The 16,572-nt window shown below is 45.6% G+C and overlaps 1 protein-coding gene across 2 annotated transcripts in view; it reads left to right on the plus strand.

Annotated features, from left to right (window-relative positions):
• The window catches only part of CHRNA7 (cholinergic receptor nicotinic alpha 7 subunit), a 125,121-nt gene that overhangs the window by 56,253 nt on the left and 52,296 nt on the right, over nucleotides 1-16,572 (plus strand). Inside the window, exons 3-4 of one of the 2 annotated variants that reach the window (XM_012764626.2) lie at nucleotides 6,561-6,605; nucleotides 15,588-15,697. In XM_012764626.2, the coding sequence (XP_012620080.1) occupies nucleotides 6,561-6,605; nucleotides 15,588-15,697 (155 nt within the window). Of the gene's footprint in view, nucleotides 1-6,560; nucleotides 6,606-15,587; nucleotides 15,698-16,572 lie in introns of those variants that run through there. The other variant, XM_076004828.1, reaches the window with a different exon arrangement.

Genomic DNA, 16,572 nt, shown 5'->3' on the forward strand with positions numbered 1-16,572 from the left:
CATAATGTGTTTCTTTTATTTGTCAAAATTTAAAAGTACTGTCAGAGATAAGCATTTATCTGTTAATAGTTTAGCTGCGATCAAGGAGATCCAGAATCTTAGCAATAGTGAAGTTCCTTGACCAAACCCCGTGCCAAGGTGGCTAGCTGGTGGAAAGGGGCCGGTGTCCAAGGCTTGAAGGAACTAAGATTGCACACTGTTTTTGCAAAGGTTCACATCTGCACATTCATACACCACAGAGTAACCCTTAACCCATAAAGAACATTAAATGATGACCTGTAGGCACTACATTCACTTAATTTTTAAGCCTCGATTTCAATGAGAACAAAACCAACCAGCGATTATGTGCCACTCCTAAAAGGAGACAGTAGCAGGTAGAGAGATGTTGCCACTTTGGGCCAATCCACTTAGCCTTTGTATCAGAATAAATTTTTCTTCATAATTGAATAGTGGAGAACATTGCTATATTTTAGGCACTTGTCTTTGTGCTACCTATTTATTCCTTGCAACATGCTTGAGCACTAGCATGTTGACAGCAATCACCCTCACTTTTACAAATGAGGAAACTGAGTCTCAGAAAAGTTCAGTGACCACTACAAGCCCACACAGCTAGTGAACAGCAGTGCCAGAGCCTGGGATGTCTGGACTTTCCATCTTGTGCCCCCAAGACATAGGCCCTGAGCAACCCCCAAATGAGAGCAGAGATGGAGCTGAGCTCTGCACCTGACAGGCCAGATTCTCAGGGTCAAAATCAGGATGTGTTAGGAATGCAAGGCCCTGCACCAGCAGCTCTGAGGCTTTTAGGATTCAGGATTTATTTACTCTCTTAAAGGTTATTAGAGATTCCCCAAATGTTGTTTGCATGGGTTATATCTGTCAACATCAACCACGTTGGAGATAAAGGCTAAGAAACATTTTAAATGGTAAGTTCACTAATTCATAGAAATTTCTAATAAACTCATTATGTGTTAACATAAATATTTTAGGAAAAATAACTGTATTTTCCCAGACAAAACAGAGGTAGTGAAGGGGGTGGCATTGTTTTATATTTCTGCACATCTATCTCCTCGATGGCTGAATAGAGACAGCTGGGCCCTCTGATCTGCCTTTGCGTTCAGTCTGCTGCTGATCTCCCGTGTCCAGCAGCCTCTGCAGAGCTCTGTGGAATGTTCCTGAAGGGGAGAGAGAGAGGGAAAAACACTTCTAACAATTATGAAAAAATTTTTCCCTGATTCTTTGAAAGTATCTCAGAAACCCAAGGGCTCCCATACTGTATTTTGAGAACTTCTGTCTTGTACAGATACCAAAGGGAATTATTTTCCATTATCATAATCAAAGAGTCACTGTTACAACACGGGGGGGGGGGCGGGGGCAGGATGACGTCGTGGTTCACAGCACAAGTTAAACAGATCAGGGGGTGGGTCTCTCGGCTTCTATACTTAGCTGTGTGACCTAGGGTCGGGAGCTTTGTTGATTTGTTTCGCAATTTATTATTTATGCATTCCCTTTCTGCCTCGATTATAAGGGTAAAATATGCTAACAGAAAAGCATTCAAACAGAACAGGAACATGTAAAATTAAATTTGGGAGCTCTCCCATAATCCCCATTATGAAATGAGAAAAATAATAGTACCGACTTTGCCAGGTTATTGTCATGAGGTTATAAAGCTTGCATGTGTGTGGCATTGAGAAGAACACAAACTCTGTTTCAGGGTTAGCTGTGTTATTTTCAGATATCACTTACTGATAGCCTCTTGGTAAAGTGCTTGTTCATCTTTTGTCCATTTTTCTTTTGGATTGTTGGCCTTCTGATTTATTTTTAGGAGTTTATTTCTTATTCTGGATGGGAGTCTTTTGTCAGACCTCATATCTCGCTGACTCAGGAAAAACCTCAGTCTATTATTCTGTAAAACTAGGAGAAAAATATGGTTGGTATAAAGATTAAACTAGACAAAAGAAATCATCCTTGTTATAAACTATGGAGTACTGCACAGATATGAATTTATATTATCCAGTGATTTTCTCTGCAAACAAGACCTTAGAAATGGTTAGAGCTATTGTAGTGTGTTTGTTTTTCTCAGCAGCTACACAAAAGCAAAGGGGGAAAAAAAGTGATGGAAGCTCTGAAAATAATGTTGAATGACACTGCCTGATAACTTCCAAGAGAGTAATTGCTTTAGAAATGCAAGACAGCACACTGCATCATCACAACAGTTGTACTCTAAACTACGTGCATGATGATTCAGAGAGATTGGTTTTAGAAAGCATGCTCACTTAAATAGAAGTGTTCTTTTAACTGAAGTGCTCATATTTAAAAAAAAAAATGAGGAGGTTAGGCCAGTTGACTTTGGGTACTTGGCCACACTGGCCTCTTGTGATTCCATGGTGGGCTGTGGATCCCGCCTCTTCCCTGTAGTCCCAGAGGCAGAAGGAAGCATAGGTCCTGCGGGGGAGCATGTGTGCCAGTGGCTGCTTGGTGACAGCCACTGGCACTGAGTGACATTTCACAGATTGTAGGGTGCTGCCCCTTGTCGCACCTGCTCCAGGAGGTGGTTAGGGAGGCTGTTATAATCCCCATTTCACAGGTGAGAACATGGCAACACACAGAAGCCGAGCGCCTGCTGACTATGAAGCTGCAGTGGGAGCCCAGGGGTGTTCTGCCTGCATGCACCCTGCTCCTCCGTGCCCTCCTGCCCAATGGGGGCAGGGCAGTGATAGCTGGGAGGCAGCCTGAGGATCTGCAGTTACTGAAACCCATTGGTCCTCTGGTCTGAATGTTTGTGTCCCCCAACATTCATATGTTGCAATCCTGGTCCCCAAGGTGATGGCATTAGGAAGCGAGTAGGTCATGAGGATGGAGCCCTCATGAATGGGATTAATATCTTTACAAAAGCCCAGAGGCCTCCTGGCCCCTTCTACCGTGTGAGGACAGAGTGAGAAGGCGACCTTGCCACCCGGTCTATGGTATTTTCTTATGACAGTCTGAATGGACTAAGACGCAGGGTTTATGCTGCCTGGTAACCTCCACCCTGGGGTACCTGCAGAATGCTGTTCTTCAGGGGGCTGCACCTGGTTATTGATTCAGAGACCCTTGGGGCAGGGTTTGGAAATTTTAGTCCCTCCCCTGAATTGAGTCCCTTCATCTGACCTGTGTGGCTCCAGCTTGGGAGAGAAGTAACTATTAAAGGCGGCTTTGTCGGCTGATTCATGGTTATAAACAAGCTCAGGTGTTGCCTGAGAGGCTGGTGGCTTTGGCATCAGTGGAGGGTGTTTAGGTCTTGGGGTGAGGAACTGGATTTTGTCCCTAGGTAGAGTCCAGGCAATGGGAATGGACCCCTGCGTGCCTACCCTGGGTGTCCTTCTGCTTAAGGCCAGAGAGACGCATGGGAACTACAGTCCCTTCTGTAGACTTTCCAAACTCAGGTCTCTGAGTTCACTTCCCGTGTGCATCTCGACGTGCAAACCCTGTGGTGAGAAGTTGAACACAGAGCTGAAGTCTTGCTGGGGTTCTCAGTGCAGAAGACTCCATTGGGAAGCAGGGGACAGAGCTTAGGTTTAGTGAGGGGGTTGGGGTGGATTGGGAAAGGAGAAGGGTGTGGGGAGAAGGGAAAAAGGAGACAAGCTCTGGGCCTGCTTTTGGAGCTTCCCCAGCGAGGAGAGGTGGCTTTGCTTGTCAGCTGGCCAGTGTCTTGCAGGAGAGGAGGTGGCCCCTGCAGGCCCATTACTGCCAGGTTCCCACAAGATCCCTTTGAAGCATGGGTTTGGGGGATTGGCCAGGAACCTTTTTGCAGATGAGGAAACTGAGGCCTGGACATGCTGCCCCTCACCTGTGGTCACAGGCCCCAGGGGGTTGGGAGATACTAATGCCTGGCCAGAGCCTTGGCAAGCAGGGCTGGTGAGAGCCAAGGGACAAAAGCTTGGGGCTGGGGTGCACATGGCAGGTGTGAGGTATCAGAAGGTGTAAAAGGGACCCCACCCCTTGTCATTCTGCTTGAAGTCTGTTTCACCATCATCCTCCCAAAGGGGCCGTGTAGTCTCCATGACCCTTGTAGTTATAGGTGTGTTGTTAGTGTACTGTGTGAGCCTACCCCCCAACACACACATTCCATTAGTGCAGGAACAATGTTTAGTTCCCAGTGTACATGTCAGACCTCAAACAGGAAGTGCTTCATAAATAATTGTTGAATGAATGAATGAAAACTTGGCTGGACAATGGCTTGTAGAAAGGGCTTGTGCACTGTACTAAGGTCTTGATGCTTTGTGCAGTGCAGCTGGTGCATTTGGAGGAGGGTGATCCCATCATACTGGTGGTCAGAAGCCCTGCCTGGAGATAAGTGGAGGAAGAGAGAGAGGGAGAGAGTATGTGTATGTGGATGGAAGGCTGCACGCAGGGGGAGGGAAGGAGGAGAGGGACCTTGTCACTGCAGATTGAGAATGCTGAGTGAGAGACTCAGCCAGTGTGTGCCCTGGGCCGGGGCGGGGAGGGAGAAGATCCATCCAGGGAGTGCAGATGGCAGCCCCTTGGCTGGTTCCGCAGGGCAGGCTTTCCTGTCCCTCTGGATTCTCCCCAACCTGGCATCACTGCCTTCTCAGGTGGTGGCTGGCTGCTTCTTGTTGATTACAGTTTCAAATGCTGTGCTTGGTCCCAAGCTGCCACACACCATGGAAATTCAGTGTCCCTCTAATGAGGTTTCTGTGAGAATGTTGGAAAGAAGAAAGCCTTTTAATTAGATTGGTAGTGAATGAGCTCTCAAAGCACAGAAGCCTTTCTCTCAGAAGATGAAGACACCAATGCAATTAAAAGAATGAAAGTCACCTGAATGGAACCCTTGCTAATTTTAGGTCCATTAAAAACAACAACTCCTTAATAAGTTGAGGCAACAGATACATGTCCTGAAGCATTTAACAGTGCTTCCCAATAATGTTGGAGTTTGAACTGGAACGAGAGTACTCCTGCAATTTAAATGAATGGCTCTGTTGGGGATCGTTTGCTTAGTACAGAGTGCAGAGAAATGTTAGCTCTACAACTTTTTCCATTGAAAAGATCCTGGCATGTTTTATTTGGAAAATGGGGTATATCTTTCATGTAACCAAATTGGCAGCTTCTTCTGGACATAGTGCCTGGCCTGGGGCCCCTGGGGACTTGGTCCCATGCCCCTCCCCAGGGAGCTCAGTCCTCTCTGTGGTCCTTGCCCCACCTGGCCCACCTCACCCCCAAAGGTGTATAGTGTGTGAGCAGCTGGGCCGGGGCCTTGATGCATCAAAGTGTCCCTGCCAGCAACTTGCACGTTCATCATGGTTTTATTTTAACAAGAGGCAGCATTCGTTTCTCATTCACTTGGCAGCACACTGACCACGCCCCAGCAGATGCCATGTTCTTTCTGCCTTTGGGTGTTTTTTTGGAGACTTCCCATCAGTGAACCAGGCCAAGTAGTTCTTACTGTAAGGGCTCGAGGTCCCAGCTTCTGGGCAACTCCTCATGGGAGCATTAATATTTTCCCTGGAGAGGGTGTCAGTTGCTGCTTTACAGAGTCCTTTAGGCTGAAACTGAGTATTAAATACTGAATGACAGCATTCTCAGTGTATCTGTTGTACAAGTCTCGCTCATTTGTCTCCTTGCACGTTGGTTTTTGCTAGGCCCTATTTGAGCCTGGCCAGCTGTGATGAAATGCTAGTTGCGCCCCACTTGAAAAAGCTGATTTTGAGTAGACTCTGCTGTAGGTGTCCTTTGTCCACACAAACAAAGCCACAGTGGATAAGGCTATCCTGAGCTCCCTGGTTAGCACATGGATGTAGCGCCCTGCTGGCTCCTGAACCCAGATATGTGATTTGGTAATGTGGGAAATGGCCTTGGAGTCAGAAAGATCCAAGTTTGAAAGGCTCCTTAGTAAAGTCACTTAATTTTTCTGACCCTTGGTTTACTCAGCTGGATAGGATTTACCTTCAAGTGTATTTCAAGAACCTGACTTGCCACCTGATAGACAGAGGATGGGAGAAAAGACGGCTCAGACCTGCAGGGACAAGGCTGGAGTATGGCACATTCAACACCGTCAGCCCAGGGCCATGCAGCCGGACAGGCTGTCACCCCTTTCCTGGGGGAGGGAAGCACAAAGTATTTGTTTTTTTTTTTTTAAGTGTATGCATTCTGGTAATAAACCTGACTTTGAAAAATTGGAAGTTGAACCTAGTTTTATGCTTTTGTAGCATATATAAATAATAAAAATACAAAGATAAATAGCTAAATCATTAGCGGGCATCATTTCTGGATGGCCGTGTTTCAGGGTTTTAATTTTTTCTTTATACTTTTCCATCTTTTGTAAGTGCTCTATAATAAATGTATCTCACTTCAGAATATATATAAAAGCTTAACTCTGGGGAAATGCTGCCTGCATATATTGCAAGTGCTTGGTACATTCTAATTTCCACACACAACAATGATCAGATCCCAACAGTCATAACCCCACATGAGTAATTGTCTCATCGTTTCTTTTGTAAACTTATACACCATATTTATACTGCTGTTTTTCTTTTTTTGTTGTTGTTGTTGTCGTCTTTTTTAAGGATGAGAAGAACCAAGTTTTAACCACCAATATTTGGCTGCAGATGGTAAGTGAAGACAGTGGCAGTCCCTTGCCCAAGGGTCCACCTACCCTTGCTTCCAAGATGCTTGCCCTGGATTTGCAGGGAAAGCAGAGATCCCAGGAGAAAAGCCAGGGCTGTGATCTTGACTCCCCACCTCCCAACAATGAATGCTGCGTGTATTGCACTGAAGTCTGCAGGGGTAAATTGCATGCTTATGTTATATCAGAGGGTGATTTGGGGACATTTCAAAAGCACTTCAGGCAAGACAAGTGAGAAGATGCAGGACTGCACTTAGATGTGCCATAGCCACAACCTGCACTCTGTACCCTCAAGAGCTGCATGTCTGAAGCACATGGAGTGTTCTTAAGCCAGTGGTCTTCATACTTTGTGCTCTACTGATGCCTGCAGGAATCTTACTGCTGTGTTTTTCATTTGTGGATTTTTAACTTGACATCTAGAATTCTAACCTAAACTTAATTAATTGCAAGTGATATTACATTCATCCAGTTTAAATACTGACATTAAAAAAAATCAAACTGTCAGTGTCTATTTTAAGTGGCATCTAAATACCATAATATCAATAACTCGATGTCCCTGCATTCAAATACCATATGAACAAGCCCTTCTTTAAAATGTGGGATATTTTACAGAGTCCTTTTTTCTCTTTATGCCTGCATTTTTATTGCACTCCCTATACAGATATTACCCTAATGTAATATAGTTTTTGTTTGAAGGTCTTTTATTAACCACAATGTCTTAATTTTTCTCTAATGTAAATATTTGCATAAAAATTATTTCTTTATAGTAAGTATTAAAAATTCCTTCTGGATTGATTTGTGATTTCTATTATTATTGGTACATAATTCCTCAAGGTGACATAAATTATAAATTTTAATAAATAGTTATTAAACATAAATTTTTTATTGGAAATTTATTTCTTTGCCAAAGGTGAGACTTTGTTTTCAATTAATCTCTGTATCCATAGATAACTCTTTTGTGTTACTAGACATGAGAGAATGATACAGTTTTCACAATCAATTCTATAGGGTAGAGTACAGTGGCATCATCATAGCTCACTGAAACCTCAAACTCCCGGGCTCAAGAGATCCTCTTGCCTCAGCCTACTGAGTAGCTGGGACTACAGGGACAAGCCACCATGCCAGGCTAATTTTTCTATTTTTCATAGAGACCAGGTCTCAGTCTTGTTCAGTCTGGTCTTGGACTCCTGAGCTCAAGCCATCCTCCTGCCTGGGCCTCCCAAAGTGGTGAGATTATAGGCATGAGACAACAAGGCCAGCTCTATAAATGTTTTTTAATAGTAGCATGGGTAGTTGGTAATGAAAGGCATTTCCTTAAAGCAGTGTTATTCAATTCTTGGAACTTCTTCCTGATCGTATGGCAAAAATAATGTAGTTTTCATCAGAAGTATCAGCTGACAACTTGATTAGCTTCTCTTTCAATTTTGTTGAAAGCAAAAAATTTAAAGAATTAAAACCCAGCTGACCTTTGAAAACATTTGCCACCCAATTTGTAAGGTGATTCACACACTGATGATTTGAATGGATCCTTTGTTTGCTTCTTGGCTCAGTATGCCAAGGTAAGAGTCAAGGTAAGATAAGAAAAACCCTTCTTTGTAAAGTAGAATGGGAGGAGTAAAACGGGCAAAGGGTATTCCCAGGTGGGTGATTCTTGAGCCCATGAGTTTTTCTGGGAATACTTGTGGAGTTGACGGATAGAATACGCATCTGCTTGAAGCCATCTGCTGAGTGTCCCAAGGGCACACTTAGCCCCGTGTGCGATTGTTTGCAGAACCATTCCGTAATGGGTGAGGTGAAGCCTTGGGAGCTTCCTCTGCAGGATTCGAAGCACGAGCTGCAGTGAGCACGTGCCTCCCCCTCACCTGTGCCACCTTCGCCATCTTCCCTTCTTTGCCTCAGAGGCACACTCTGTGCTCCCCTGGAAGGCCAGCCCTTCCTCCCCTCCAGTAGACAGGCTGTATCCTGGCACCTGCTGTGAGCCTCCCTTTAACAGCTGTCCCCATGGCCTCTAGCATCTAAATAGAGTCTGCGGGTCCTTTGCATTCTTGGCCCTCCCATAGTCTTTTTCATCTGGATAAATGGTGACATCATGTATCCGTGTGCCAGACCAAACACCTCAGAGTCACTCTGAACTCTTGTCTTTTACCCCTCACATCTGATACATCAGCAAATTCTGGCAGCTCGACCTATAGAGCAGACCCAGGATCAAACCCCTGGGCTTCACCCCAGTGCCTCCACCCTGGTCTAAACCAGCCTCATCTCTCCCTTCCCTTATTACAGTCTCCTGGTCAGTTTTCTGCCTCAGCCCTTGCCTCCCAGATAGTCTGTTCTCAACCTAGCAGTCAGGGTGGTCCTAGTGAGATGAGAGGAAGGTTCAGCCACATGCTTCCTTGGTGCAGATCCCTCCTGCCTCTCCGGGCAGCCTGGGAGCTGAGGTCCTTGCAGTGGCATCAGCCCTCCCTGCCTGGCCTGCCTTCCTCTCCCATCCTTGCTGTGCTCACTGTCCTCTTGATGTTATGTGATGCATATGTCACTCGAGCATGTGCCCACCTCAGGGCCTTTGCACTTGCTTCTCCCCTGTCTGGAAGGCTCTTTTCCCAGGAACCACTTGGTTTGTTCCGTGACTTCTTACTCACTGTGTTCCTGAATATCCTTTGTTTTTCTCAGTGGGACTTCCCTGAGCTAACTGTCCCAAACCCTCCCCTACTGCCTCCAGCCTTCTCTGTTCCCTTTATCCTGCTATATTTTTCTCCCAAATCACTTTCCATCTGACCTATATTGTGTTCACTCATCTATCTGTTCATGGGTAGGGTCTCTCTCCCCCATTAGAACATGTGCACAAGAGGGTAGGGATGTGGGGATGGTGGGGGGAGGTTGTTGCTTACTGTTGTGCCCCCAGCTCCTAGCCTACTGCCTCACCTGGAACAGCCCTAAGTAACTTTTGCTGAATGCGTGAATGAAACAAAAATTTAAGTTAAACCTAGGAGGGGCTTAGGTAGTATGATGCAAAGTAAAGCCAGCTCCTAAACAGCGGTGATACAGTATAGTACCAGAGTATAGCTCTGGGAAATCCAGAGGCTGATGTAGATGTTTCTCTTTTTACTTAGAACTAGATACTTCCCTGTCCTCTAAGGAACACATATGCTGTTGATATTTTTCTTATGGAAAGAAACGCGTGTGATGGGCAGATCTCGCTCTCTGGTGCCTTGCCTGCCTTAGCCCTCAGTAAGCAATTGGTCTTCAGCAATGCATATGATTTGGCAATTTTTTCTAAAAGGTGTTGGTTCCCAGGAAAAATGTAACTGGATTATTACTTCTGTGTTGAGTTTAGATGCTCCTAAATAAACATCCTTCCTTTGGAGGATGTCACCAGAGACCTCTAAATGTCTTTCAGGCCCCACTTATTTATAATTAAGACTTAACATTTGCAGAAGCATCTGCAGCCTCACTTATTTGGAAACTCTTTGTCTGATTTACTTATTCAGCTCATTTTTGGAGCAACCTGGTATGTAGAGGGCATTGGAGCAGGCCAGGAGAGGGGACCTAGAAATGTATGAGACTCAGCTTCTACTATGAAGCTATTTACAATCAGGCTGTGCAATTAACACATTCAAAAAGAAGAAGAAGAAAGGTTAAAATAGAAAGTAGTTCTCCAGAGACGTTGCAGGAGGCAGGCTGGTGGTCAGACAGTGGAGGGCACGGGAGGGAGAAATCTCTGCTTTGCAGAATGAAAGAGGAGGAAATGCACAGACTCTTCTGCCTGTGACGATCTGGGAGCACTGGCATGTCTAGGCGTTTCATCATGAATTAGTACTTATTTTCAGGTGCCTACCATATTGAAAACATGCTGATTCCCTTATAGCATATACCCTTATAAAGCTGTGTGATAACGTTAATCTGGAAAGCGGCACTTGTAGATCATGTAGCAGTTGTAACACTGTCTCCCAACTGAATTTTTATGGAATCATGAGAATCTTGGGTCTAACAAAACCTTAACAGTTATCTAATCAGCACCTGTGCCACTGTGCCCCCTGCCCTGCCCAGCAGTTCAGTCTGGACGCTCCAATGTTCCTATGTGGCCACAGCACGGACATGGGGGACTCAGGTGTCACCAAGGGCAGCCTTGGAAGCTGCCCTGGGGCCCTCTCCACCACCATCCATTGATTGCTGTCCTTGTGTTCCCTGGCTGCTGACCAGTCTGGCCTGACCCCGAGTGAGTAATGGACACGCGACAAGTGCAGCTCGGTATTGAGGGCTCAAGGGCCAGGATTCTGAGGGACAGCAGAGACACGGGCAGGAGGCACATGCAGAGCCCAGGGGACGGCTCTCGGCAGTGGGGTTTTCTCCTCCAGAGTCTCGTGTTGCTAATTCCTGTGCTAAAAATCTGAATCCACACAATTCTTTCTCCAAATTTAAAGAATAATTCTTTAAAATCTGAGGTCAATTTCTGTGCATTTAAAATGGAAGAGGCAGGAAAGTAAAAATAGAGAAATAAATTCTCTTTGACCTACAGATTGATGGTTTTGTTACTCTTTCTCCCAGTTGCCTGTGGTTTTGTGGGGCTTTCAGATTATTCAGATAACCTGAAGGAATAGAAAATTGCCAGCCTCTCCATTTACCTCTTCTTTTCCTAGGGGGAAGCAATTGGTGTGTTTTCTCTGCAGATTAGTTTTGTCATTTCTGGAGGCTTGTCAGACATAATCTGATTTAATCTATGACAAGAAATGACAGGGACCATTTCAGTTTCTGAAGCAACATTTGCACCATCCAGAGGCTTATGCTTGCTTTGTAAAAAATCTGTCTTCTCTTACTTTGGACTCTTGATGATTCTTCTAGCTTTAGACATCCTAGCCTTCCATGTCATTCTATGCTTTTAACCTCCTCATTCTAACTGTGGTACTAACAGAATTCACATCATAGAATGTTATCTCGTAAACCATATTTATTTATGAAATGTTTACCTTTTTAATTGCTGCAGTCATTATCACTTCATCCCTGACACACAGAAATACTGCACTTTCTGCTCGAGATAAGCGAGCCAGTGGCTTGTGTAGGGCCATGATAGCATCTCAAGGTTAAGAATGTTTTTAAAATTATTACATCTCACAGGCAGAAAAGTGTTTCAGAGGCAGAGTATGGAAGGGAGCCTTCTTTCCTCCTCCAAGATCAAAATAGTTGACAGGAAGAATTTTCAAAAAATATACATGCGTGGCATTTTCTAGTATTAAATATTAATACATAATGTCTTTTTTGTCAACACAACTAATTCTCAATAGCAATTGAGTGCTCAACAATTCAATGCAATTCCAACACTGTCTACCTGGAGTTAGCGTCGGGACTGCCCCCGTTTCAGACACCAGCTGCAAATGGGGTGCCCAGGCTGCCCACACTTCTGTTCAGCTGCCCATAAATTCAGGGGTTCCCATGCTCCCCCTGCCCCAGTTCTAATAATTTTCTAGGATGGCTCACAGAACTCAGGAAAACACTTCACTTATGTTTACTGGTTTATTCTAAAAGATACAACTCAGGAACAGCCAAATTGAAGAGTTGTATGGGGCAAAATATGGGGTGTGCAAGAGGGAGCAGGGACCTCCCATGGCCCCTCCCCAGAGCGCTGCCCTCCCAGCACCTTCCTGTGTTCACCAAGAGTTTGTATAACCCCATCCGCTGCCTCCCTGGCCCCTCTGAGATAGGCGTGGGGTGGGGCTGGAAGTGCCTAGTTCTACTCCCTGGCTTGGTCTTTCTGGTGACCAGTCCCTGTCCCCACCTTGAAGCTACCGAGGGGACACAACCCTAAGTCACCTCATTGGCACAAGGGGTTCTTTATGAATGACAAAAGACACTCATATCACTCAGGGAAGTCCAAGGGTTTTAGGAGCTCTGTGCCAGGAAAACCAAATATATTTCTTACTATACCATAAGGTGTTTTTTTTAAAAGCAAAGCTTTCCCTTCCCTCCCTCTTGCTCTCCCTTCTCTCCCCTTCCCCTGCTTCCCCTGTCCCTCAGTATTCCCTGCTTTGTGCATCCGCACACTCCTAAAGAACATCCTCTAATGGGGGTGGCTTGTGTCAGATCCAGGGAAGAATTGGGATTCCTGTGGTACATTTTAGATCAATGGCCCCTTCCTCCCTTGGGTGTCCCCTGCAAACCCCACACACTCTTCTCTTGAAGATTTAATAAGAAAGAATCCTGCAGAAATAGGAAGAGAAGAAAAAGCACAGACTCCTCTAAATGTGTGGATCTGGGAGCATTGGCATTTCCGGGGTCATTGCTGCTGCTTTTCAGGTCCCAGCCTAGGGGAAGCCTGCCCTGCTAGGTGCTGTCTGCAAAGATTGTGCCCCATGCCCTGCCGCCAAGGGACCCAGGAAGCAAATGCTTTGAGAGGACAGACGGCCTCTTTCTACGTTTGTTGTTTGTGGGCCTATTCCACATCCATTTTTAGGAACCCTACGTGGGAGCCTGCAGGTGGGGAATGGCAGGCCCTAGGGCTGGTGAGCTCTGGCCAGGCTCCAGGGCTTGCAGCGTGGGGTCCTTGCTGCAGCTCTCAATGCCATGTTGGTGCTCCCTCTTTTCTGCCTTTGGCTGCAGCTGGGTTATTACCGTTAGGATTTTGAAAAATGGGAGAATTCTTTTTTTTAAAAGCCATCATTTATCACTTGTGTGTCAGGGCCACATGACTTTTACGTGCTACCGTACACATCATTTTATTTCATCCTGTGAGGTAGGGTGCACACCAGGAAACTGCAGCTCAGAGAGGGTGGTTTACCTGCCCAAACTCATGCAGCAAGTCTCTGCCAGAGCCTTGCTGCAAAGGTTTTTCTGAATCCAAAACTCCCTCTAGCCCCCATCCCACTTTCTTCTCCGAGAGTCAGCTGGCTTTGGAGTAAGACCAGCTCTAGTAGAGCCCAAACGTCATTTTGTTTCAAGTCAAGTAATGCGATGAAGTCCTGATCCAATGACGAACTAAAAAGATCTAGTTCTCTAAGCCTCAGTCTTCTCCCATACATAGGAATAGTGACTGCACTGAACGTGGGCATACACGGCACACTGAGCAAGCAGCGTGCCCCGCTGGCAGGGGACGAGACACGTAGCTGGGTTTGTGGAGTGCTGGGCAGGCCATGTGCAGCTCTGGTGGTGTGTTAGAAGAGGTCGCGGTTTGACCGCCATGCACTCCCATTCCCTGCCTTCCTTCCCTCTCCGGACATCATTTCAGTAGATGGGGGAGAAGGGCATGTGCCTACCGTGCCCACCTTCCAGGGCAGCTCATGGAACACTGCAGCCCTGCTCAGCATGATCATAATGGTGAGTGTGACTGGTTCTGAGATAATCAGTGACCAACAGAGAGAAGCATCCCAGAGTGAGATGCAAGATCTTGGCAGAGAAACCAGACATGTTTGGTATGGAAGGGCTTTGTGCCCAGGACAAGGGAGAGAAATGAGGGGAGTGCAGGGCTGATGGTGCCAAGACGGAGGAGGCTTCAGCAAGCACCACTTGGCTGGTACCCAGGAGTTCCTGGAAAACCACTTGGACGAGACCCACCCTTCCTCAGTGCTCCCCTCAGGTGCCCTCCGCCAGCCACCTCCATCTCACTGGGGACTCCAGCGGGGCAAATCTCAATTCCAAAATGCCCCAGGTGATACTTCTGTACAGTTTCTATAACATGTCCTCATTCCTGGAGGTCCCTGGCTGTAACATAAGGTTACTTACCTGGATGGCCCCTCTCCTCTGACTTCAAATAGTTTCAGAGCTTGGACATCATTTCTGGGTGCTGCCTGCCCTCCCCAGAGGATGATTGGATCTCTGGGACATACTCTTGTTGCCAGTGTCAATAGCTTTATAGGTCCACAACCTCACATCTGCAATTCTTGAATTGCAGCAGCTCTGAAAATGAATTTTTTTTACCTCCCTTGATTTTGTTTTTATAACTTTGCATCAAACTTACTTGTTCTAAAATCAAATTGAAATTGACATGAAATTTAGGCATTTATTTATCTCACTTAGTATAAATATGCATATTTTCCTGCAGAAATAATGAAATGTTTGATTATGTGGTACCACCTTGGTCCTAGCTGGGCTTGTTGCATCACACACCTTTCTAAATCTTGGCAAGTCTGAGTTCCAGAACATGGGTGGTCCCAGGGGGACTGGATGCAAGATGGGGACCTGATATTGGTATATTGTAGGGGGTCCTAAGTCCAAAGCCATCAGCTCTGAGGCACTGGTGGTGTGGTGGTGGTTGCAGGGCAGCTCCAGGTGAGGTCCCACCTGAGCTGTCTCTGCAGAGTTTGTGGTGCCCAGGAAGGGGTGTTGAGCATCTGGCCCTGGGAGCGAGGACCCTGGGCCTGGCCTTAGCTTATGTGAATACCTCCTGAGTCCTCAGCTGTGTCCTTATGTCCTGATTCAGAGCTTCATACTGAGGCTCAGTGTTTGCATTGTCTGGTTGTGGTGTCAGAAGCATTATCTCCATAAGAAAATAAGAATTCAATTCTGAAAACATTCCCTTAGAAGTTTCTGCCTGTGTAGCTGCACAGTATTGTTTCATGGAAATAAATATCCTACATTTCTACAGCCTGGTTGTTATTCCAATTGAAATAAGTGAATTTATTTTTTCAAAGTTCTCACAGTGAAAACTTTGAAAGCAAAACTGTTATTCATTTGGCTAGAAGTAACCCATCTACTGCAAGAGAAGAAGGCTCGGGGGCATGCAGAGGGTTGGAATTAACTTTACTGCTACCATCTGAATGTGTTCACGGTGACAGCAGGACCTTAAATTTGATTTTTATGCTCTTCATGGTCATTTTGGAAGGGATTATTTAATTCCCAGTTTCCTTATATTTTATAGCTAGCAATTCAGTTATGTAAATAAATGTCTGGAACTCTTTCTGGCTTTGAACTTACCTAATAATCTCTTACAAGAAATATTAGTAGTCAAGGAAGCAAAGTGCTGCTAATATTCTCTGTGTGTCAGTCTTGGACAGATCACTATTTGCAGTGGAATATGTCAGAATATCCGGGTGTGACGACTGTTCGTTTCCCAGATGGCCAGATTTGGAAACCAGACATTCTTCTCTATAACAGGTAAGCATACTGGACAAAAGGGAAAAAAATGATTTTATGCTTGTAAACATGTAGCAATCAAGCACAGTTTAATATTTTACAGAAATGCTAGATATGTTATCTATAATTTGGGACTACTACTCCCCACATGACTTTCTAAGTGGACAGGTCTGTGAGAATAAGCTCTTCCCCCTCTGCCAGTATCCTCTGGTTTGGCATGCCTACAGGCATGCTGCCTAAGATGGCCATATCGATAGGGTGGTCTGCCGTTGATGCCTAGGTGCCTAGCATTGTTTCTGTGCATATTGGCACAAGAAGCATTCTTGCACAAGGCAGTACCTTTGCTCCCTGAATGGTAGCAGTCGTGATAAACAGCGGAAGGTGCTGGCCTATGGGATGTATAGCTGGAGTCCACAGTTGGGGCCCACATCCTCATTTGTTACACTCCCCATTGTGCATTGGAAAGTTCTGCAGCAAAGGTGGCTGAGTACATGAGGACTGTCATCTGTACCTGCATGCAGAAGCTTGCACTGCAGGATGCACACCTGTGTTGTAATAGCCCTTCTCCTGAGTTCAGGAAATGGATTTATTGGTAATCCAAGGCAATCTGACTTGTAGACTGGATGCCTCAAAAGCAGATATCTAGGCAGCATAAATTTCTAGAAGCAGTAAAATTCTTTGTTAAACCACGTAGTCATATATGAGAACCCAGAACATTTCTTCCTAATAAGGTCTCCAGTATGAGAAGAAGCATAATAAAAAAGAAAGTTATTTCCTGATGAGGACTGTTGCCTTTGGTGGAGGGAGAAGGTGCCTAGCTGGAGGGAGAAGGAAGCCCAGGCTTTCCTGACGCAGGGAATGGGGTGGCCATCCAACACTTGCCCTCCAGACGAGCT

The sequence above is a fragment of the Microcebus murinus genome, chromosome 7 (assembly GCF_040939455.1).
Source record: "Microcebus murinus isolate Inina chromosome 7, M.murinus_Inina_mat1.0, whole genome shotgun sequence".
Lineage (NCBI taxonomy): Eukaryota > Metazoa > Chordata > Mammalia > Primates > Cheirogaleidae > Microcebus > Microcebus murinus.